Consider the following 24,416-nt stretch of genomic DNA (forward strand, 5'->3'; position numbering starts at 1 on the left):
CTAGAAATAGATCGGCCCAATCCGAGTTGTTCATGAGGCACTGTACTGGTGGGTAAGTAGCCATGTTCTGGAATATGCTGCACGGGACCCCCAGGCCATGCCACACAAAACTCCCCATTCACGTCTAAATCCAAGAGCTAGTCATCCAGAACAAGTATGGATCCCACATCCAATTCAAGAATGTCTTTTAATCATCCTCATCAGAGAGACAATATTTAGTTTGGTTCTCTTGACATCTCCATGTAAAAACTCTTTTGAGTTCAACTTGTATCTTATATACAAGCAAAAAACCGATGCCCTTTCCAGATAGTTTGTATTCAGAGTTCTCATAGCCAAGGGCCCTAGTGACAGCAACGTTTCATTCATTGTGTGCAAGCACTATTGGGGGGGGTGGTGTGGAGAGGACCTGGGCAAATCTTGGGTATTTTTTTCTACTTGTCCTGAATGCATCACTTTTTGTTTTTATTTTTATTTATTTATTTATTTTTGTGTGTGTATAGGTGTTTTGCCTGTCACAGAGCTATGCACTACTTGGGTGCCTGGTGGCCTTGGAGGCCAGAAGAGGGTATTGGAGGCCAGGTGGTGGTGGCACACACCTTTAATCCCAGCACTCCAGAGGCAGAGGCAGGCGGATGTCTGTGAGTTCGAGATAAGTCTGGTCTACAAGAGCTAGTTCCAGGACAGGCTCTAAAGCCACAGAGAAACCCTGTCTTGAAAAACCAAAAGAAAAAAAAAAGAAAAATAGAAGAAAAAAGAGGGTATCAGACCCTTGGAATGGGGGTATAGATAGTGGTGAGGGAACATGTGGGTAGTAGGGAATCAAACCTGGGTCCTCTGGAAGAACAACCACTGCTCGTAACCACTGAGCCATCTCTAGACATCATGCCACCCCCCTCTGCTTTCCCCTTTTAAGACAAAGGTCTCACTAATTATCCCTATGTGGCCTGAAACTTGATATGTAGACCAGTGTGGCCTTGAAATCAGAGATCCACCTGCCTCTATGTCCAGAATGCCAGGATTAATGGTGTCCACCACCACACCCAGAATGTCTCATATTCTTCGTGACCTTAAAAAACAAAACAAAACAAAAAAGACAAGGTTTGCTTGGTTATCCCTGTGAAAGTTGAAGAATTAATAGAAATCTCACTTTCAGGGTCTCAGAATTTTTGAGAGAAAACCAAAATGGAGGTGTTCATGAGGTCTGGTATCCTTACCGCTGCATGTCACTGGCATTCAGAATTGAGTATGGAGCCTTAGTCTGTGTCCATAAAGGTCACAGTTGTGAAGAGCAAAGAAAAAAGTCAACCAGTTTATAACTGACTCAAAAGTGAGACTCTTATTTTCAAGACCTTGTAGATTTCTCTCTATGCATATACCTCTAAGAGAGTCTGTTTTTGTTTTGTGTAGGGATTTTGTTTTGGTTGTTGCTGCTGGTCTGTACTATCATCATCATCGTCATCACATCATCATCATCATCATCATCATTATTACTACTACTACTACTCTTGATACAGGATCTCACCATGTAGCCCAGGGGTGGCCTGTAACTCATTACGTAGGCCAGACTGGCCTCAAAATCACAGAGATCCACCTGCCTTTTTGCCTCTAGAATGCTAGAATTATAGACATGACCCACCATGACTGGTTTTTTGCTTTTTGTGGTTTTGTTTAGATCTAGCTTAATAGCTCTGTCTGGCCTAGCATTTCCTGTGTAGACCAGGCATAACTTGAATGTGTATCAATCCTCCTGACTCAGTCATTTTAGAATGGGATTATCCAGCAGCTTTCTATTTTTGAGAAAAATATTTAATCTCCTAGTTTGTTTAGTTAAAATCCCATTTAGTTAAATCTCTATGGAAATGTCTCTCATGGCATATTCAGAAGGATAGAAATGTTCATTATTAGTATTCGGGAACAGAAATGCTGTAGGACAATGTTCTGTACCCTGCACTTGTATTTTAAATAAATGCTGATTGGCCAGTAGCCAGGCAGGAAGCAGAGGCAGGGCAATGAGAATTCTGGGAAGAGGGAAAGTCAGTCTGCAGTTGTCACTCAGACAGACACAGAGGAAGCAAGACGGGCCTGCCTTGCTGACAAAGGTACCGAGTCTGTGGCTAACACAGACAAGAATAATGGGCTAATATAAGTTATAAGAGTTAATAAGAAGCCTGAGCTACTAGGCCAACCAGTTTATAATTAATATAGACCTCTGTGTTTTCTTTGGGACTGAACGACTGCAGGACCAGCTGGGACAGAAACCTCAGTCAACACAGAAAGGAATAGGGACTGTGTCTCTTGTTCCCTGGCAGGACTTCAGGAGATGCCCAATGATTCTGAAATTGGTAGGATTCCGTGCAAAGTGAAAATATGGTATCCCCTTCAGAAACCGTAAAGGATTTCATTACCACAAATTCAGATCCGACGCAAATGCACAAGATAAGGTTCCGGGAACAATCCTGTTCATTGTCCAAATGTTGCATGGGTCCACTCAGAAAACCTCAGGTGGGTACTAAGCCACGGCAGGAAAAAATTAGAGATGCGTGGAGACATGGCTCAGCAGTTAGGAGTATTGGCTGACCTAGAGAACCTTGGTTCAATTCCTAGCACCCACGTGGAACCTAACAACCAGCTAGCTATACAACTCCAGTTCCAGGAGATCCAATGGCCTCAGCGTCTGCCCACATGTGGTGCACAGACGTGCATGCATGCAGCCCCTTCCCTCCCTGCCCCAAGCATATTCTTAAAAAAAAAAAAAAACTAAAATAAAAAGATGGCCGTGTAGAGTAATGAGTTCCCGGGTCTTCCTTTTGCCAAAGCCCATCATGGGCCAGTAATCTGTGGCCCAATAACTATAGACTTTAAGAGTTGGTGACAAGAGACATTATTCACCAATAAATGTCACCAATAAAGAGACTACTGGATAATTTAATATATTTTGGTGTTACTTTGAACGCCATTTCTGCCTGCAATACAAAAGTTTCTCATCTGGGTCCAATGTACCTTTTGTTTTCTGCAAATTAGAGTTTTTAAAAATGCCCACTCTGGGTGGGCATGGTGGTGCACAAGAATAATCCCATCATTTGGAATGCTTAGGCAAAAGGACCAAGAGTTGAAGGGAAGTATCGGCTACATAACAAGTTCGAAGCCACCTTGAAGACAGGCTAGAAAAACACTTGTTCTCTGTCGACAAAAAAAAAAAAATCGCAAGATTCTCGTGAAACTGAACCTCTTCTGCCGTTCAGGACACTGGCAAAGTCCAATTCCCTCTTAGCTCGGTTTCTATCACAGTTAAGATGTTGAGGTTTACAGGGATCACCTGCACCGCCGCCCCCACCCCGCACCCTGTAGCGTTCCTCCAAGCCCGAACTCTCGGGCTACAGTTTAACTCCTCCCCATCTCCGCCCCGCCACCTCCCACTTGATTTTTAATCCAAAGGTTTGGAAGGAGGGAGGGGACGAAACGGGAGCCAGATGTGTTCTCGTCCTCGGCTCCCGCCTCCCTCCCTCTTGGGCTTCCTAAAACCCGGAGCCCCGGAGACAAGGATTTGGAGCCGGACAAACACAGCGCCAACCACGCTGTTCTGCGCGGCTCCTCCCGGACTCGAAGCTAGCGGGAGGGGTACTTTTTGTTTGGTCTTTCAGTATTAAGATGATGACAAGAAGTGTGTGTGTGTGTGTGTGTGTGTGTGTGTGTGTGTGTGTGTGTTCGTTCGTGTGTGTGTCTGTCTCCTCTCTCTCTATCTCTGTCTCTCTCTCTCTCTTTCTCTTTTTTGGTTGCAAGTAGGAAGCTTTTTGCACTCCACCACCTCTGGCCGCTGGGAAGACGTCATCGCTTCCGCCCTACTTCCTCCTCCTGTTGGCGGCGCTGAGAATCCAATATGGAGTAAATCGGTGGAGTCGCGAGATGGGGTTCGGACGGGGCGCCCTGCACCGCCTCCCAGGCGCACCTCCCCCGGCCGCCGAGCGCTACCCGGAACCCTGATTGGCCAGGTCCCCGGGGGCGACCCCGGCCCGGCCTCACCGCAGCCGGCCGCCCGCCCGCCGCCCCGAGCGTGCTTGTTTTTCTGCTGCTCTACTCCTCCGGGTCCCCTTCCCAAATCTCGCCCCTGCGCCCTTTTGGAGCCCGGGGGCCGCGCCCGGCCGGCCTGTGGCGTCCGCTGCCCGGTGCACCTCTTCCCAGACCTCGCCCTGCGCTCGGGGAGCGCCGTTTCTCCGCCTGCCTAGGCGCCCCCTTCATCTCTAGCTCCCCCCTCCACCACCAAATCAGGAGATGTCGGAGATGTGAAGAAGGGGGGCTAGCGCACAGGAAGATGAAGGGAGCCAGGCTGCCCGCCGCGGGACAGGCGTCTAGGTGAACAAGAAAATGACCGAAGAAACACACCCGGACGAGTAAGTTCGCCGCGGGTGGGACGCGGGTGCCCGGCAGGGAGGCGTGGGGGCCGCCGCCAAGGAAGCAGGCGGGGGACTCATCGGGGGAACTTGGCGTGGGGTGCTGCTGGCTGTCGGGGCTGCGCGCGAGGCTCTCCAGCCTGGCTGGGGGAGGCTGCAGGAACCGCCTAGGGTCTGCGAGTCCGGGTCGCAGCCGGGGCCAAGGGCGCGCGAATGACCTCGGGGCGGTCCCCGCGCTGCGCGAGCTGAAGCTCCAACGCCCTCCACGCGGGGCATCCGGGGGTCGATGGGTTTGTGTGCATGGTGACTTTGTGACTCCGGCTCTGCTGCCTGCCCCACAGTCCTCTCCGGAGCCCTCTGGGGCCCGGCTCCGCCATTTCGTTTTCTTGAATCGCTCTCATTTGCATACCACATTTTCATTCATAAAAACACGAAGGAGTTGTGGGAGGGCCGGCTCCTGGGCCGCTCAGCTCAGCACAGGGGCACAGGGTCCGTGCTCCTGGGTCCGCGCCGGAGCGCGGAGTCGCGATGCGCGTGAGTGTGTGCACGCGCGTGTGGGCTGGCACACGCGCCCCGCGGTGTCGGGGCAGCTCTGGGGGCGGATCCGAAGCGTGTGCAGCGAGGGCGGGAGAGAGCGTGCGGGAAGCGCGCTCCTGGCGTGTCTGTGAGGGAGAGCGCGTGCCCGGCCGCGGGCCCGAGAGGAACAAAGCTCTCGGTGCTTAGTCGGAGGTGCTCCCGGGCCGCCCCTTGGGGAGACCCGGGCCTGTCACCCGTCTCCTCGCAAGTGGCAGCGCCTCTTGCCTTAGTTGCACGTCGGGTTGGGACTCCCCCTTGGGTTCGAGGCGTTTCCCTTGCGGGGTTTTGGGGGCGGGGCCGCCGTTCTTGTCCCGGCTGGTACTCTCCTGGGGTCTTAGCGGTCCTTACTCTGTGACTGCTGTTCAGTGACTGAGTTCCCCACCAGTCACTTTTTTTTTTTTTTTGTGAATAAGACGGTCTCCTTTATTGTCACATGATATCCCTCCTCCCCTGCACATTCATAAATCCTAAGTCTGCCTCGGCTCTTTTCATTCAGTGTTGCCATTAGCCAAGGTAGTAGCGGCGCCTGCTTGGACTCCAGAGCTGGTCAGCAGCCTCTGAGAAGTCGAGGGGGAGGGAGACCTGGGGCTGTGGAGTGTGGGTGGCTGGAGACTAATTTCCAAACCTCTTGTATTTTGCTTTTGTGTGCTGTCCCAACTCACCTCCCCATGGACACTCCAGAGTGCAGAGAGGGGAAGTGACTTAGGACTGGGTGACCTGGAGTCTTAAAGAGCTCTTGTAGCAGGTAGCAGAATCCTGTGTTCCACTATGAGAAACCTTACCTTTTTCTTTGTTTTCGATGCTGGAGTTCGCACCCAGGGCCTGGCACACCCAGACAAGCAAGCCCTGGTTTGTTTTTAAATGGCCCTTTATCCTTTGGCGTCCATTGTCAGGCTGGGTGGAAGGAAGCTGATGTTCTGGGACGGGAATTTCCTTCGGTGTGTCCCCAGGGAGATTTGACTGCAGTCACCCTAATCTGTCAAGACACCTGTCCCTGGAGAGGTTCCCACCTGCTGTGCAAGCCCCCACAGCCCGTGCTGGCTTGTTTTAGACTTTTTACTTCGCCTTCCTATACCTGTCATTGACATCATAAAACGAAAAGAGAAGTTGGGAGTTTTCGTGCTGAAATATGGAGGGAAAGAAATATGTGCTAGGCCTTCCGCTTTTGGAACTTGGCCAATAAACAATCCTTTTTTCTGCCTCCCAGTTCGTGCTTGCACGTAGGAGTAGCCTTAGGAGCGATGACCCAGACCTGTGCTGTTGGGGATTCTTGGAGAGCTTTGCTCACCATGCGGTGGGTTCCTTGGCTCCTTCCGCGGAGAGTGAAGGAGCGCTGGTCTGGCTTGTGCCCTTCTGCAGCACATCAGCTCTGTATCCTTGCCCATTTGCTAGCCTAAGCCAAAGGATTTCAGGTGGAGGCAACAACGTGAACACCTCTCCCTCTGGTCTTGGGAAGAGAGGAGAGTTTTACCACTGCTCGGAGTCTCGTTGAAGTTGGTGGCTCACACCGGTTATCCCAGCAGCTGGAGACTGAAGCAGGAGGACCTGTTGTGAGTTTGAGACCCGCCTGTGCTACCTCAGTACAGGCCAGCTTGGGCTAAGAGGAAGACCCTGACTCCAAAAAGACAAAAGTTCTCTTGAGACAATAGATACGGAGATGATTCAGAGGATTGGAAGCCCTGGCATCTCCGCTGCTGTTGAAATGCTTGCTGGAGGTTACATTTTTTTGTTTTTGTCTTCGAGAGAGAGCTTCACTATGAACCCCCTGGCTGGCTTGGGACTTTCTTTGTAGACCAGTTTGGACTCCAGCTTAGAGAGAGATCCTCCTGCCTCAGCTTCCTGAGTGCTGGCTTTTTTTTTGGTTATTGTTGTTTTTGAGACAGGGTTTCGCTGACATGTTTGTGCCCTTGTACCAGCCTCTGGAGGTCGTTAATAAGACTTCTGTGGCATTGAACGGTGTGGAACTCACTGTGGTATTAACTCTATTTATATTTGAGGAAACTGAAGAGAGTTTGAGTAGTTTGCCTGAGACCACCCCTTTAGTGACTGAAGAAATTCACTCCACAGCCTGGTGCAGGAAGAGCACCTTGCTCCCAGCTCGTGTCTGTGAAGGGCGGTGGTCAGGCTTTGTGACCGTGTCTGTGAAGGCTAGGTGGGCGCTTCACTGCAGCTGGAGTCCTGCCGCCTGGCCGGACTCACCACGCTTCTGCCATTCATTCTGTTGGTTCCTAATTGTTTTAAATCAGTGACAGTCTGTTGCCATGGTTTTTCTTCTTTGAAAACTTGTGTAACGTATGAGAAGCATATACATTCAAGCGAAGTTAAACAAACTTGGGCATGAGAATGCTGTAATTCTCTTCAAGGTTATGGATGGAGGCTCAGGGTATTGTTATTGGAGTGTGTTAGACCCAATACAGGCAATGTTGAACCATATACAATTTTGTCTTTTCAAAAGTTTATTTTTGGTGTTTATGTGCAGAGTATATGGTGTGTGTGTGTGTGTGTGTGTGTGTGTGTGTGTGTGTACACACATGTACATACATGAGTGCTGTGTTGGAGGTCAGAGGACTATTTCATGGAGTTGGTTCTTTACTTTCACCTTTGTATGGATCCTGGGGAATCAAACTGAGGTCATCAGGTTTCTATGGCAAGAGCTTGACCCGGTGAGCCACCCATTGGCCCCAACAGGGTCCTGATTTTTTGTTTGTTTTGAGACAGGGTTTTATGAGCTCAGGCTAGCCTCCAACTCCCTGTGCAGCCAAGGCTGGCTTTGAATGCCTCCCTCTTCCTCCTGTGTCTGCCTTCTGAATGCTGGGCTTACAGTTATTCAGCACACCTGACAAAGACGTTTTTATTTATGTGCCGTTTGCCTGGGTGTTCATTTGTGCACATGTGTGTAGTGCCTGTGAAGTCTAAAGAGAGCACCGGATCCCCTAGATCTAGAGTTACAGGCCGTTGTGAGCCACCTAATGTGAGTGCTGAGACCCAAACTCCCTCCTTGGGAAGAGTAGCAAATACTGTTTTTCTTTCCTTCCTTCCTTCCTTCCTTCCTTCCTTCCTTCCTTCCTTCCTTCCTTCCTTCCTTCCTTCCTTCCTTCCTTTCTTTGTCTTTTGAGACAGGGTTTCTCTGTGTTGCCCTGGCCTGGAACTCTGTACACAAGGCTGGTCTCGAACTCAGCTTGCTGGGATTTGGGGTGTGAGCCCCTACCGCCTAACTTGCAGCTAATGCTCTTAATCATTGAGCGCTTTCTCCAGCCCCAGTTTTGTTTTTTTGTTTTTTTTCCTTCTGTTTTTCAGAAATTCATAAATTTTGCAACGGGAAAGTTAGTGACTGGCCTTGAACTCACTCTATAGTCCAGGCTGACTTGAATTTATGTTTTTCTTGTTTCAGCCCCCTGAGTATTGGAGATTATGTACAGCTTCGCCCCACTAAGCCCAGTTGACTGCGTTAGCATTTGTTTGTGAGTTTGTTTGTTTGAGACAGGGTCTCACTGTGTAGCCCCTGCTCACCAAGGACTTACCACATATTTAGGGTTGCCCTTGAGCCTGCAGCGATCCTCCTGCCTCTGCGTCCCAGGGCTGGGAATACCTTTTCCATTTAGCAGGCTCTTTTGTTTTAATTTTTGGAGACAGTTCTTACTGTCTAACACTGCTGCTTTAGAGCTCACAGGTTTAAATCCCTGAGCCAGGAAATCTTTACATGCAGATCTCTTGATGTTGAAAATATGAGTTGACTGGGCAAAATCAGAATCTCAATCCATTCGTTAGAAAATGCTACTTTTTTTGTGGCTACAAGAAGTCTCAGATTCTTTCCTGCTGCCGTAACCAGTAAAACCTGTAAAGAACACTGCAGGAAGATCTACAACTTTTTTGCCCCAACAGCTTGCTTACTCTTGCTGCTTTTGTGAGTTTGTTTTTGTGTTTTTTGTTTGAGAGAGGATGTAACCCAGGCTAACCATGCGCTTACCCTGTAGCTGAGGATGGCCCTGAACTCATGAGTGTTGAATTATTGGGGTGAATTCCTAATTCACTGTTGCTCTTCATTTAGGGATTCTGTTTTGCTTTCCATCCATAGGTGAGTGGACTCTTCTTCCCAGCCAGTTTTGAGCTATCCTTTGGGGGGTTGTTGACTTTTCGCCACCCCGCCTCTACTGGCTGTAGTCTGTTTCCTTTTTCTCTTCCAGGCAGCTCTTACCATATAGCTGGGCTTCTCTGGTCTAGATTCTGCACCAGACTATGGGCTCTTTGGATTCAGGGTTACTACATAGTAATTCCACTGTTTAGTTTTCTCCTTTTGGCCCAGTACCACTGAGGACATTGTATTTGCTTAATAAATGTATACCGAAGAAAGTAATGGATATAATTATTTCAAAATGCTGTTTTGGGCCTGGGGAGATTGCTCAATAGATAAAAGCATGCAGGAACCTGAGTTAGAATCCCCAGAACCCATAGAAACTGGTAGTGCACATTGGAATCTCAGTGCTCCTGGCAGATGATAGGAAGCCTAGACAGGACTCCTCGGAAGTCTGTGGGTTCATGTGGCCTGGCATACATACATAGCAGCAGATGAAAAGACCCCAGGGACCGGAGAGGTGGCTCAGTGGTCAAGAGCACTTGCTCCTCTTACAGAGGACCTAGAAGTTTAGTGTTGCTTGATTGGTTGATTTTTAAGAGCTGGAGATTAGAGGGATCTCACTGTGTTCCTCGGGCTGGCGTGGAACTCCTGAACTTCAGCAATCCTCCTGCCTCTACGTTTCCAAGAAGCCTGGACTGTCACACTGTGACACTGGCTTAGAGGTGAATCTCCAGCGTAGTAAGGTGGAGTCTGCGTCTCTGCCCCTGCAGGGAAGTCTGGAGAAATCACAATACTAACAGTTTGCGGTAGCTGCAGGGTTCTGGGGGAGCCTTCTCGCTTGCTGTTGGGGACAGCTGTGCCGATGAACTCCATACTGGCGTGGGTCCGACGTGGCTGGCTGAACACAAACACTCGAACAGCGGATCCTCAGAAACCAGTGCGCGCTAATGGAGGCAGAGCAGGAAGTTTTGATACGTGTGCTTGTTTGTTTTGGCCCATTTTCTCTGAAGGAAATTAGATTGACTTTAAGACTTTAAAGATAATACATTGGTGATTCGGGGGCACTGTCTATGGTGTCATTTTTCATGGGTGCACATAGTGCCCTGGTGGCAAGGTGTATGTGTTTTAATTTAGTCTTTCAAAGTTCATACACTTAATGTGCTTTGTTCAGTAAACACCCCCCTCCTCCCGCTGGCCACTCATCTTCGTCTTTTTCATGTTGAACCCCTCCCCTCCCCTCCTACTTGCTGTTCTGTTCCTATGGACTAATTTAATATAACTGCGGATGTCTAAATCTATCTGAGCAACTCACTATGGTCCAAGGAAACCCTTACAGTTTGTCATGGAACAGCATCCCGAACTCTGTAGAGGTGTTAAGTGCATCTGAGTGTGCGTCCCCTGCTGCATTTCAGTAGGGTTTGCACGAGAGTGGGTGGGGGCAAGGTGTGTTTTCTGCGTGCTCCTCTGAGTAGGCACATACTTAAATGCCCTGACAGGTATCCCAGGGCGTGGAAAGAAAACAGTAGCATTAATAAAATGCTTGATCCTGACTGGATTAAGAGCCCGCTCAACTGCAGGGCAGCTGTTTTGTGACCAGTCCGTCCCCTCGCTTAGCTGGTTTTTGTTAACAACACATTCACGCAGCCTTTTGTACACGTGACTGTCAGAGTGTGCACGCTTTACATACGCACATAGCATAGCTGACTGAAAGCGGTTTTTGTCTTTGTGCTTAGTGGATAGAGGTAGAAAAGCAGTTTGACTTCGTCTTAGCCTTTAGTACTTTCGTTTTGTATTTTGAGACAGGGTCTCACTATGTAGCCAGAGCTAGCCTAGAGCTCACTATATAGGCCAGGCTGGCCCGAATTCATAGAGCTCTAACTGCCTCTGACTGCCGAGTGCTGGGGTTAAAGGCGTGTGCCACAACATTTGGCTATGTGAAGTATTTTTGACTGAAGATATTAGATAGTAGAACAGCTTCTAAACCCTGGCAGCTTCTAAAATGATGGCTGTGGCCCTTTGCCTCCGCGGACGCCATAGTAATTCCTTCAGATTTGCTTGTTTTGTTCTTAGTTATATTCCCCGTGGAGCCATTCATAAATGCATAAAAATGTACCAGGCTAAATGTCAGTTGTCTTTTTCGTATTCATCTGTAATACTATCCTTTTCTGTCGTAATTGATTCCTCTTATTTCTGTCTGCTGTTGCATAGCCCTGGTTCTCACCTCCAGCACTGATGGCTCAGAGAATTGTGTTACATCCGTGGCCTGACCGTGCATATCAGTCAATAGGCTTTCCGCAAACATGCGATGGAAGTTAATGCTTTTTTCATTAAAAATAATAATAACTTCAAATTAGTCTGGTTTAGAGCTCACCATGTAGCCAAGGATGACATTGAATTACCGCACACTGTGTTCTCAGGGTTAAACCCAGGGTCTAGTGCAGGCTTGGTGAGCGCTCTGACCCCGAACTCAATCTACAGCCCTGCTTTGTTGTTGTTTGTTTGTTTTTTTTGAGACAGGGTCTCACTATTAGCTCTGGTTGGCCTGCAACTCACTACATACATAGTCTAGGCTGGTTTTGAACACTCAGAGATCTGACTGCCTATGCCACTTATGTGCTGGCATTAGTGGCGTGTGCTACTGTCCCTCTTGCCCCACATCCCTCCCAAGTCCATGTCCTTTTTTTTTTATTATTATTATTTTTGGTTTTTTGTGATGTGTTTCTCTGTAGTCCCATCCGTCCTGGAACTAGCACTGTATACCACGCTGGCCTCGAACTCACAGAGATCTGCCTGGCTCTGCCTCCCGAGTGCTGGGATCAAAGGTGTGGCCACCACTGGTCGGCCCCTTATTTGTTTTTTTAAAGACGGGTTCTTACTCTTTGCGTGGTCCAGACTAGCCTAGAACTCTGTGTAACCCAGAAAAACCTCAAAGTCACATCGTCTTGTGTCAGCTTTCCTTGTAGGAGAATTTCAGACAGGAACTGCCTCCTCAACCCTGAGAATATTTATCTTCAGGACTACCAAGAAGAGGGCTGCCATGATGGTAGTGCTCTAGATATGGCTTTGGACAGATCCTTCCTCTGTCCCCTTTCTGATTCAGGAGCTCTGGATGGATTGCACACAGAAGTTCATTGTGTTGAACTGGTCTAGACCAGCCTCTTACTAAGTAGGAAGTGTGGTAGCCTGGGTAAAGCCCCCCGCCCCCCCCCCAGCAGACACTGAGTGTTGGGAATTCACTGGACCCCTTCACTTCTGCTGTGGCTCCTTGTGTGACTAGATGTCCTGTCTTTCATAGTTCACAGTGTCAGGTGACCACTGCTTATTCACACTTTGGAGTGGAGTGACTTGTTCAGTGTTCCTTAGAGCCCGGGATAGGAGAGCCAGAGCCTCGACGTCAGGTTCGACTGTTGAGCTTTGCTCCTCTGATGTCCTGGTAGGACGCTCTAGAATAAAACATCTCTCCCTCTCTCTGCTGACAAGATCATGTTAATGTACCTGACTGGCCTGGCCTCAAGCTTGTGGTAAACCCCCTGCCCTGGCCTTCTTGGTGTTGGACTAGAGGCATGCGCTAGACTGCTTATGGAAGTTTTTTTTTGTTCTAGGGAAGTTAGGGAGCACTAGAGAACAGGTGTTGATATTGTGTAGATTTAGATTCTAATGCCTGTTCTTGGGCTCTAATTGAGACATCATGTATTGTACTACATGGAATAAAGCAGCAGAGGACGGAGTGACCGGCTTAGCTACTGCCTGTCACTGGATACAGAACACCTAACACCTACCTCTAATCCACCCACTTGTCAGAGCTGTGACTCAGGCGGTCCCTGCCCTTGGGGAACTTAGGCGTTAGGGTGTTAGAGGCTTTCTCATGCCTTACGGACATGAGGACGGTCTTGTCTTCCCAGGTGACTGACTGATTGCGCAGTTGTTTTCCCTTTTCTCACCTGCTCACATGTGGTTGGGCTTCCCAGATGGTGGAGCTGAAGATCCAGGCCCAGCTTGTTTTAGGATCCTCATGACTTGGTCAGGCTTGCCTAACGAGCACTCCGCCCTTTGTTCTTAAGGCATGTGGGGATTGTGTTGTACGTAAGCACGTGTGCATATTAGTCTGTGGGTGGAGTATGTTTGACCCTCCAGCATCCACATGCTGAAGGTGAGAGGGAGATCTGGAAAAGTTAACATCTCGCTTGAGGGCTAAGGATATAGCTCACTAGTAGTAGAATAATTGCTTAGCAGGCGCAAGGCCACTGTAGTTTCGATCTCTTAACGCCAAACACACAATAATAATAATGCTAATAATAAATTAAAAATTGGACTTCCTTGATCACAACAGGATTTATGGTTTTTTTGTTTTGTTTTAAATAAGATCTCATTCTATAGCTGAGGCTGGCCTCACACGCATGGCGATCCTCCTGCCTTAGTGCTAGGATTGCAGGTATGACCCACTAGAACTAGCAGGACTTTGGTTGTTGTTGTTACTTCCTAGACAGGGTTTCTTTGTGTAGCCCTGGCCATCCTGGAATTCGCTCTGTAGACCAGGCTGGTCTCCCACTCTGGGATCCACTTGCTTCTGCCTCCCTGGTGCTGAGATTAAAGGTGTGCACCGCCACTGCCTGACTTTTTTCTTTTCATAAAAATTTTATTTTATCCGGGCGGTGGTGGCACACGCCTTTAATCCCAGCACTCGGGAGGCAGAGGCAGGCGGATCTCTGTGAGTTCGAGACCAGCCTGGTCTACAGAGCTAGTTCCAGGACAGGCTCCAAAGCCACAGAGAAACCCTGTCTCGAAAAACAAAACAAAACAAAAATTTATTTTATGTATACGTAAGTGTTTTGCCTACACGTATGCATGTGTGCCGCATGTGTGCCTGGTGCCTGAGGAAGTCAGAAGAAGACATCGGCTCTCCTAGAGTGTGGCTGCTGAGAACTGGACTCAGGGCCTCTGCAGGAGCAGCCGGTGTTCTTCACTGCCGCAGCAATTAGCCAGACCGGGATTTGCTACTCTCACCCAGGTTCTTGTCCTTAGGTCGCAGAGATCTGCCTATGCCCGAGTGCTAAGATGAAAGGCGTGGGCCACCGCTGCCCAGCTGATTTCAGACTCTTGTAAGTGTTTTAATGCTAGATGACATCTCTTCGCCAGCCCTTCTTTGCTCATTGTGGATTGAATCTAGGGCCTCGTGTAGTTAGCGCTGCCAGTGAGCTATCCTCAGCCCTTTCAGTGGGCTCTTGCTGTGCCTGCAGCATGAGCTGTGGAAGCGCATACTTGGGAAGAGGACAAGCTGCTGCACCCTGGATGGAAAGCATGGGTGATCACAGTGGATGACAGGGCGTCCTTCACCTGAACCAGCTGAGGAGAAACAGTAGTCTGCTTTCAGAAATTCCTCTAGGACTGGGCTATTAGGGGAATGGGCTCCTTACTCCGTGGGGCCTGGGATGATGTTTTCAGAAAGATTTAGACATATTCTATGGGTATGATCTAAGATAAGCATTGAACCGTAGTGTTATTAGTCATTCACTTGTTGAGGCTCTTTGGACAAGGTGGTGTGTCTACCCTGGGAAATAATACAAGAACATCTTTCTCCATCGCTGGCAGGATTTCTTGTTTGACTTTAGATGGGAATGAGTTGAGGAAAACTTTGTATTTTTTTTCTGGCTTTAAAAAAACAAAACAAACCAAAAAAACCCAAAAAGCTGAAGCCTGGCATGGTGGTCCTCACCTTTAATCCCAACATTCTGGGGCAGAGGCAGGCAGCTCTCTCTGAGTTCCAGGACAGCCAGGGCTACATAGAGAAACCCAGTCTCAAAAAAGTATCAAACAAACAAACAACCCAGGAAAGTTCTCTGTGAATGCCAGGAGCCCCAAGAAATCCATCACTTAGGCATGCAAAGTCCCCCAGCTGTGCAGTATCCTACCAGGCAGCTGGCACTGTACCTTCCAGGGAAATCAGTCATGCACGGAAAGCCTGCTGGCCCTGGGAAGCATGCACGCTCAGGCCTAGAAGAAATCACAGGAAATAATTAAACAGAGAAGGTCAGAGAAAGAGGAAGTGGTTGTGTTGTTTCTGATGCGAATAGCATTGTTGTTGCTGGGGATCAAGATGATGATGTTTAAATCTCCTGCCATGTGACTGCTTGGGGCTTTGATTGTATTTAAATTGTGGCCCTTTTAGTTTATTCTTTTAGACAGCAATCTTGTTAGGAAATGAATTGCCTTTAGGTCTTATCAGGAATCCCTGTGTGCCTAAGCAGAAATCTTAAGTGAGAGCTGCTTAGAGCCAAGCATTTAAATGGGATGACTGTCAAGACTATTAGAGGTTAATTTTAGGTGTCTGCTGTTCTCCCTAATTCTCCTGATTAAACACTTTAACATAATAGTTTTCCTTAATTGGAATAATGATGGAATATTAGCATGCATATTAAACCATTTACCTAAATCTGAATAGGGTTAAAATGTAAATGATCCGTCACTTGTCAGTTCCTACTCTTTGGAGATGATTCCTGGTGAGAATGAAAAGAGACTGGAATATGAATTGGAGTCGGGAGGGCTATACATGGACCTGGCTGCTGCAGCTCTAAGAATAGACCAGAAGGCTAAAATAAGTGAGAAATTCTTTGTTTCCCCCAGAAGAAGTACTAAAAACATGCAAGCCTGCAGTTCTTCTGCAGGGAGATTGGGACTCTGTGGTTTAATAGTCTGCCATATTTTTCTTTCAGAGGATTGTAAGGCCTAAGGGCCATTCCCAGGAAGTCTCTTGTAGAACTTTTTTGAAAAGATTGTGTATTTTTTTAACTATGCATATATGTGTATGTGGATATGTGTATGGGAATGCGGGTTCCTGAGGAGGCCAGAAAAGGGTGTCATTCCCTGGAGCTGGAGTTGTGAGCAGCCCAACTTGGGTGCTGGGAAATGATCTTGGGTCCTGGTTTTGGTTTTGTGTGTGCCTATCTGTGGACATGTGTGTGCCACATGTGCGTGTGGTGGTCAGAGAACAACTCTGGGGATTTCTTGTTTGACCCATGTGGGTCCTAGGGGTTGAACTCAGGTCATGAGACTCAGGAGCAGGCGACTTTACCTACGGAGCCATCTGACCAGCCCTAAGCTGCAAGTCTTGAATTGACTAACTACCCAATTTTTTTTTACAAGTAGCTGGCATTCCTTATGTCACCTAAGTGTTGCTTGCCATGACCATGACCATGGTGGTGACCCTCAACCATGACCGTCATGTTGACCCTTAGCCATGATCATCATGTTGACCATGAGCCATGATTGCCGTGGTGACCCTCAACCATGACCATTGTGTTGTCCGTGAGCCATGACCATGGTGTTGATCATGAGCCAGTACTTCTTCCCTACAGACAAGGCGAAAAGTTAGGCCTCCTTAAAGCAGGAGGAATTAGGAGTGAATCATGCATCGCTCGGCTTGGCCCATCCCCTCACACTTGCAGTCATTAAACACAATGCCTTTTCTGTGCAGTTCTTTCTGTAGCAGAGGAGAGGCTGCCCCAACTCTAAAAGTTTAAATGGATTCCAAGTAGTAAAGAAGACAGGTTGCCATATGTAATGAGTTCTGGGATTCAGGACATTTAGATACCCCCACCCCCTTTCTGCCACTAACCTGCTGTGTGGCTTTAGGTATGATTATGTAGGTCCTTAGATGATAAAATAACATTGCAGGACTCTTCTAGAGGCAGGTGCTATAATGAGACCCCATTAAAAAAAACCAAAAGCTAGGACTGGAGAATGGCTTAGTAGCGAAGAGTGCTCACTGCTTTTGCAGAACACCCGGGTTCAGTCCCCAGCACAACTCTAGTTCCAGGTGCTCTTACCTCCTCTTCTGGCCTCCTTGGGGCTCATGCAAGCATGTGATGCACATAATAAACTTCATGCAGGGACACACACACACACACACACACACACACACACACACACACAATAAATCTTTAAAACGAAACAGACCTTTTGGTTGAGAGTATAACTCAGTGATAGAGCACTTGCCCGGCATGCGCAAAGTCCTGGTGAGCTCTCTCTCGTTCATATTAAATGCAAGTGTAAAGCCAAGCATGGACGTATAGGAGGCGGAGGCAGGAGGATCGTGAGTTCGAGGCCAGCCCGGTCTACACACACGTTATCTAGGACATCCAGCACTATGTAATAGAGAGGTACTGTCTCAAACAAACAAGCAAGCAAAATAGTCTTAACTAGAGGGAAAAAAAGAAACTGATTTTTTTTTTTTAAATGATCATACCAGCCAGGCAGAGTTGGTATTCTTGTAGGTCTTGAGTTGCCTGTTGACTCCTACAAGGACGCTAGTACATTTGCAGGGAGAGGCAGACCAGGCAGTCTTGTCCATAGGCCTCCACCACAAGCAAGACAGCCCCATCTGCAAGTTCGTGCAGGTTCGTGTATCTGCTGAGGCTGAGGTTGGAGACTGCCGAGTGCTGGGCCAACAGAGTAGGTGTTTGGACTTTTGTTCCTGAAGCCAGACTTGAGAGCAAGCAGCTGACGGAGTGATAAGATGGTAATATAAAACTAGTGAGAGGGCGTGGGCTGCCTTGGGGTCAAGGAGGCCACTTGTCTGACAGGACTTTTCTGTTTGGGTCTAGTTAAGCACTGAGGGCATGGATGGAGAAACCTGCATTCACCAGAGCCCTTGGTGTGTTTGTCGGGAAGTACTCTGGGCAGGTTCAGAACAGTAAGGCAACTTGCTTTGACGGTCAGGCATCCTCCTTAGAACCCCTGTGAGGGCTTCCTGTCTGCCTGTTTTTATATTGCTGCCCCTCATCTCAGCCCACACACTATTAGAGAAATGGCAGGTGCATCATCCTTCCTCAATGGTAAAGCGTCTGCCACTCACCATCGCGTGTTTAGAGCTGGAGAAGGTTCTGGGAAGTGACGAGCTCAGGTCCCTTCTTTGACACATCAATTGTAGTCTGGCAAGGCAGTTATACAGCCATGGTGTGGTTTGAGCTATGTCAGGGGGATATTATCTGGTCTTGGTCGCATCCCCTTCTGGGCTTTCTATTAAACGTTTGAGACTTCCATTAGCTCTGAGTTGTCAAAGCCTAGGAGACAGGAAGGAGGCGGAGTCGGCATCCATCAGGTCCTTGTGGCCCACGTAGATGTTGAACCATCAACACGAACAGATTGCTAGGCTTGGTCACATGCTGTGCAAGGGTGAAACAGATGAGCTTCCAAATGCTGTTCCTGTGTGTGTCGCCTGTGGCTTGGCAGGAGGGTACAGGAAGTTTGGGAGTGGAGGCAAGGGGCCTCCAGATGGCCGTCCTGGGAGAGAGGAGATGAGCCCTCAAACAGTTAAAATATACAAAAAGTTCCAAGGATTCTGTATCTGGGCGATGGAGGGAAAGTTTCTGTGACTACCTACGGTTTTCTCTTGCTACCCAGCCCAAACGTCTATGCTCCTGTGTGCTTTTGATGTTTACTGCCTGTTTAAAAAACAATAAGGAAAAATGTTTCTCCATGACCAGTAGAGCCACACCTCCTTCCTTCTCCTTGCTGTAACCGTTCTGATGGCATGAAGTTGTCACAACAATGTACCTAAACTATCAGGCATCCCAGTTTGTTATCCCTGCCTTCCACCCTGGAAACCAGCATATCAGATATTCCTTCCAGGCTCTCACCGTGTACCCCAGACTAAACTAAAGTCACAGCGTTTTCTCCTGTCTAAGCTTCCTGGGTGCTGGGGTTACATGTCTGTGACACTGTGCCTTGCCATTCAACCTGCCTGGATCCTTCCCTACCTCTCCTCCTTTCTTCCTCTCCTCCCTTCCCTCTATCCCTCTCCTGCCCTTCCCTCATCTCCCATCTCCTGAGAATGTTGTGTTTACACATGTGCCCTTGCATCCAGTATTTGCCTGGCTCCCAGGGATGGAACTCAGGACGCCAGCTGGTGTGGCAAGTACTTTTGCCTGTTGAGAATGACATCTTGGTCCCGGTGGTGTTTAAGTAGGACAGTGTTAACCAACAGCTTGATCGGAACACCACAAACACTCTGTTCCATGAAATGGAACTTTCGCTAGTCACAGTTGGTTTACCCCTATAATCAGCCCTTGGAAGGATACCTGCTCCTCTAAAGAGGACCAGGAGTTCAAGGCCAGACTCTGCCACATAACCAGCTCCCGGGCAGCAGCCAGCTGGTCTGTGTACCAGCGCTTGAGAGAGAGTGGAAGATGGAATCCTGAGTTCCCTTGTGCTCTTCTGAGCCTGGACTCCCATTTTCATCCCTGTTCACTGGTGTCTACCTCTCAGTCCATCCTTGCCTAGCTACTGGTTCCCCCTTCTCTGCCTGTCCCCTCCCCCCCTTTACCTCTCTTCTCCCTTTAGAGAAGGTTGAGGGAAATGAACTTCAAAATTGGCCAGAAATGCCCAGAGGCATGCATTTGTAATGAAGGGCCCTAAAGTTTGCCAAGTTTACAAATTTCTACTGTACAGCATCATGACAATGGTGGGGGCTTGGGCCTCTGAGGAAGAAGCCCAGACAGTCTTACAGCTGGGCTATTCTGCCTTCATTTCTCTCCCTTCTCCCTCTCCTGTTTCCTGAGACAAGAGTTTCTGTGTGTAGCTTAAACTAGCCTTACACTCACTGTGGTCCAGCGGGTATAAGCTCAGTCCTGTTACTTGTGTTCCTGAGTATTGGGATTACAGCTGGTGTGTGCTGCAAGATGCTTGTGTGTGTGTAGGGGTACCTGTAGGGCCTCATGTATCTAGGCTAGCCTCAGACTTGCTGTGTAGCTAAGGTTACCTTTGAACTTCTGACCTTTCTAATTCCACCTCCCCTAGCACCACACCCGATTTTATGTGGTCTAGATGGAGCCCCAGGCTTTACGCTTGCTGAAGAATACTTTACCTGTTGGGCTGTACCCCCAGCCCTAAGCTACACTTTTTATGTGATGCCAATGTAGTCCCTCTGCCTGCAAGTCAGTTTGAGATCTGCTTCCGAAACTGAAGTTAGATCCCCATGTTCGTTTTCCTAGGTGCCTAACCACTGACCACTCGGCCATCTCAGAGGCCACCTCTGTGCCACACCTCAGCCACTCAAGCGTTCTTAACAGTTCCTGAGCGTGTGTTTACACAGACTGCATTTTATGAAGTCCATAAAGACATATTTACCCACCCCGTCCCCAGCCGCTCCAAAGGTCGGCTTCCCTAGGCTCGCCTGAAAGGTTTTTAACTCCAAGCCAATTAACACTAAGATGGATGCCAATTAAGGCAAGGAAATGAGTTGTTCTGTCAACGGTCCACCCCTCTCTCCTTGTCCTCAGCTAGAGCTTGGTTTTCCAAGTTCCTTCATGACAGTTACTTCTCGTAACCCATGCATGGGTGGCCCATTATAGCACCTAGGCAGAAGGGCCACTTGTCACGGCACCATGTGGGAGTCCCGTTTTAAAGACTCTGATGGACATCACTGTGAAGCCAGGCTGTGCTGGGCTTCTTCCCTGACTCCGTGTGTGGCAGGAGCATCATCGTTAGTGGTAGGAAAGAAAGGAAGGAGAGTCAGGCTGCCTTGCAGCTGTTTTCAAAGCGTCCTCTGAGTCCTCAGAGGGTTACTGTGGAAGTCGGTGAAAAAATGTGCCCGCTACGTGGGAAATGAACAATTCAAGAAAGGCAGCAGTAGATGGTAATAACAGAAAAGTTGAAAACTTAAGAACTAACCATGAGATCAGCAGGTGGGCTGTCCACAATGCGGTCATAATCAGCAATTACCTTGGGTCTGGCTAGCGACCCCTTCCCCATCCAGATGGCAGTTGAGCATCCGACACTGAGAATCCTACCAAGGGGGAGTGGGTACCTGTATGCTCTTCCCTTTCCTGTAGACCTGTGCTTCGACTGTCGTTGCTTGAGACAGGATCTCCTGTAGTACCGGCTGGCCTCTATCTCTGAATTCCCTCTATCTCTGAATTTGGCTAAGGATGACCTTGAAGTGCTGGGGTGGTGGTGCGAGCCACTTACCTGGTTCCATATTGGCTCTTTCTGTTGTTTGACAGACGCTTGCTTCAGCCTCCAAAGTGGTTGGGATTACAGGTGTGAGCCACCACTTCTGGCATGTCTGCTAAAGATTTCTGACTGCACAGGGTGTCAGGGGGACTCCAGGAAAGAAATAGGACAAGAGAACTTAAGAGAGTATAATCCAATAAGAACATTGAGTGTCTTATCTCCTTCCTTATACACTGGACACAGACAGGGAGGTTTTGGCCAGCGAACCCCTGTCATCCTCCTGCGCTTTTTGCCTCTGCTCCTCCCACGTACACTCTTGGCTGTGCCAGTGTGGGTGCTGGGAACTGGAACTCTGGGTAAGTGCTCTCAACCTCTTGAGTGATCTCCCTGGCCCCTTGGGATCATTTTTGACATTCTTTTTCTGCCCGGTTAGTCCCGTTTCCTCATCGTTTCCCCTGCATTGTTGTTTGTCCTGGAAAGTGGAAGTGCCTAGGACATTTCTAGTCTCTCCTGACGGGAGTCTCTCCAAGAGCCCAAGGAGCATTGTCCTCAGAGGAGACTCTAGGGAGGTTGTCTGTTTGCCTTCCTGTGCTCTTTACACACAGAGGAAAGCAGGGACAGGTAGTGTCTCTGTCTCCACAAGTAAAAGGTCAGTGTTAGTCATCAAGTGAGAATAAGTACAGGTGATTTGGTTGTTTGTTTGGTTTTGATTTTGTTGTTGTTGTTGTTGTTTTGAGTCAGGCTCTCATTACGTAACCCTAACAGGCCTGGAATTCATAGAGATCTGCTTGCTTCTCCCTCCAAGAACTGGGATTCAAGGCGTGCCCCATCACCCCTGGCCTAATGAGGGCTATTTACAGAAACGGGAGCAACTTATCAGAGGCAACAATCGCTCAAGAGCGAGCCTCTCCCTTCCCCAGCAACTGTTAACTGTCTACAGGTCCCAGGAAGGGGTGGGGCTTTGTGATAACTTTTTCCCTTTTAAGACAGGGTCTTCTGCAGTACCTCAGGCTGGCCTTGAAATTGAAGCTGTTTTCCAGCTGCAGTCTGCCAGGTTCTGAAAGCACAGGTGCGAGCCCCCGCACTGCGTTCTGATTGGTCTTTGGTTTAAGCAACTAGAGAACAAAATTTAGGTTTGCAAAGCAAGTGGATGGGTGGATGTGTGATGTCTGCTGGGCTCTGACTCAACCAAGACTGGCTTCAAATCAGCTGTGCCTTCTTCCCACCCCACACAGAGGGGAATAAGCATGTTATACAGTGTGTCACGGAGGGAGTGGCATGTCATGCAAGACGTCTCTTACCTGCACCGCTCAAATCTGGTCGTGTAGCAAGGGCTTGGAGCCTAGTCCTGCGACACGTCTAGAAGATAATGACAATTTCAGTGGCTTGAAAATTGACCTGTTGGGCTTCTGTTGTTTATCTTATCCTTGAGTTCAGTCACCAGTGTTATGCACACGCCACCTCACCCCACATCAGAACACGCGTGTAACCTCCTCAGGTTCCTGGTTAGGAGGTTACTGGGAGCCAGGTGTGGTGGCACAAACCAGTACACCAAGGCAGAAGAGTTCCAAGGTCAGCTTCCTGTCTAACAAATTTGAGGCCAGCTTGAGCTACACAAGACTCGGCTCCAAGCAACAACGACAACAACAAGTTATTGACCCAACAGTGAAGGAACTAAATGTCCCTTTTGAGAAAGGGCTTAGATTTTTCAACTGCCTTGTGTAATATCAAACTATGGGGCCAAAAGCTGGGATGGCCCTGCCCACTTCCCAAGCTTTCTGGTCTGGGGCATCTTGCCTCTACGGAAGTGGTACTTTCCTTCCCTTTATCAGGCCATTCAGGTGGAGCAGGTTAGCTCCCAACCAGAGGGGAAGAAAAGTTTGGTATTAACTCTGACCCTTCCCTATGGGCTGCAGAGTGGGATGATCTGCCAACCAGAAGGAAAGTGACCTGTGTGTTGTTACCTGTCACCAGTCCCTTCCCCTGCCCCCATGTCCCTCCCCAGATATAAAATGTCAGGGATATGATGGGGTATTGTCTCTGCCTTCCTAAGAGCCTTTCTTAGATAAAACTTTGGTGCATTAGCATGGCTTGGGGCAAGTGGGTCATCTCTAGCCAAATCAGACTGTTGGTTGCAGGGCTTGATGGGACAGGTGATGCTTGCTTTTTTTTTTTCTAAGATGTATTTGTTTTTTTTTAAAAAAAGATTTGTTTTTACTTTATGCATATGCTTGTTTTGCTTGCATCTATGTTTGTATAACACATGATCTCGTGCCTTAGGGGCCAGAAGAGGACATTGGATCCCCTGGAACTAGAACTGAAGAACAGTTGTGACGTACCATGTGGGTGCTGGGAATTGAACCTGGGTCCTCTACAAGAAAACTGAGTTCTCTTACCCTCTGAGCCATCTCTCAAGCCCTGATTTCCTTTTTCTCTCTTTCTTTAACATTTCTCGTTGTTGCTTCTGACTCCTATGGGGGTGAATTTTGAGGGTTGGAAGTTGCAATTCCATGGGTGGAGGGGCGAGATGGGGAATATTAGAAATCGTACTTTGAGCTCGATGCGGTAGCACACCGCCATTCCAACCCAAGGAGACGGAGGCAGGAGGCTCACTACAAGCTCCAGATCACCTAAGGCAAGCTCTTGACTCAAAAGAAAGGGAGTGAGAGGGAAGACAAGGAAGAAAAGAAAAAGAAAACATCATTGTTGGTGTTTTCTATTCAGGAAAGGATGTAGGATTTTCATATGAAATTGGGTCCATTCAGGGTGGTTCAGACTTTTAGACTCTATGAGACTATTAACTTCAAAGACCTGGCAGGATTTGCTTTTCTAATTTCTGGGTGGCACTGACAGCCAGAAGGACACTCCACCATTAAATGCAGACTGTAGTGCCATAAAAAAGTGGGTTTACTTCTGGGCAGCAGTGGTGCGCGTCTTTAATCCTGGCACTTAGGAGGCAGAAGTGGGAAGATCTCTGGGTTCCAGGACACCTGGGGCTTCGTAGATAGGCCCTGTTTTGGAAAGCAAAACAAAAGAAAAGGGCATATATATATCTGTAAATGTGTGTAGGTACACATATGCCGCAGTGCAAACTTGGAGGTCAGGAGATAACTCGAGGGAATCGATTCTGTCCATCCATCCCATGAGTCCTGAGGATCAAATTCAGGTTTTCAGAGTTGGCGTGACTGGTTTGCTTGCTGAGCCATCACATGGCCCCACAGTACCATTTTAAGGTAAAAAAAAAAAACCAAAAAAAAAAACCAAAACAAAACTGCCTTTAATCCCAGCACTCGGGAGGCAGAGGCAGGCGGATCTCTGTGAGTTCGAGGCCAGCCTGGTCTACAGACCTAGTTCCAGGACAGGCTCCAAAGCCACAGAAAAACCCTGTCTCGAAAAACCAAAAAAAAAAAAAAAAACAAAAAAAACTT

The 24,416-nt window shown here is 48.3% G+C and overlaps 1 protein-coding gene across 1 annotated transcript in view; it reads left to right on the forward strand.

Moving 5' to 3' along the window:
- The first annotated feature begins 3,743 nt into the window (after positions 1 to 3,743).
- The window catches only part of Spred2 (sprouty related EVH1 domain containing 2), a 107,292-nt gene continuing 86,619 nt past the window's right edge, over positions 3,744 to 24,416 (forward strand). Inside the window, exon 1 of the mRNA XM_005366481.3 lies at positions 3,744 to 4,388. Within this exon, the coding sequence (XP_005366538.2) occupies positions 4,363 to 4,388 (26 nt within the window). The 5' untranslated portion in view covers positions 3,744 to 4,362. The remainder of the gene's footprint in view (positions 4,389 to 24,416) is intronic.

Source organism: Microtus ochrogaster, unplaced genomic scaffold, assembly GCF_000317375.1.
Source record: "Microtus ochrogaster isolate Prairie Vole_2 unplaced genomic scaffold, MicOch1.0 UNK9, whole genome shotgun sequence".
Lineage (NCBI taxonomy): Eukaryota > Metazoa > Chordata > Mammalia > Rodentia > Cricetidae > Microtus > Microtus ochrogaster.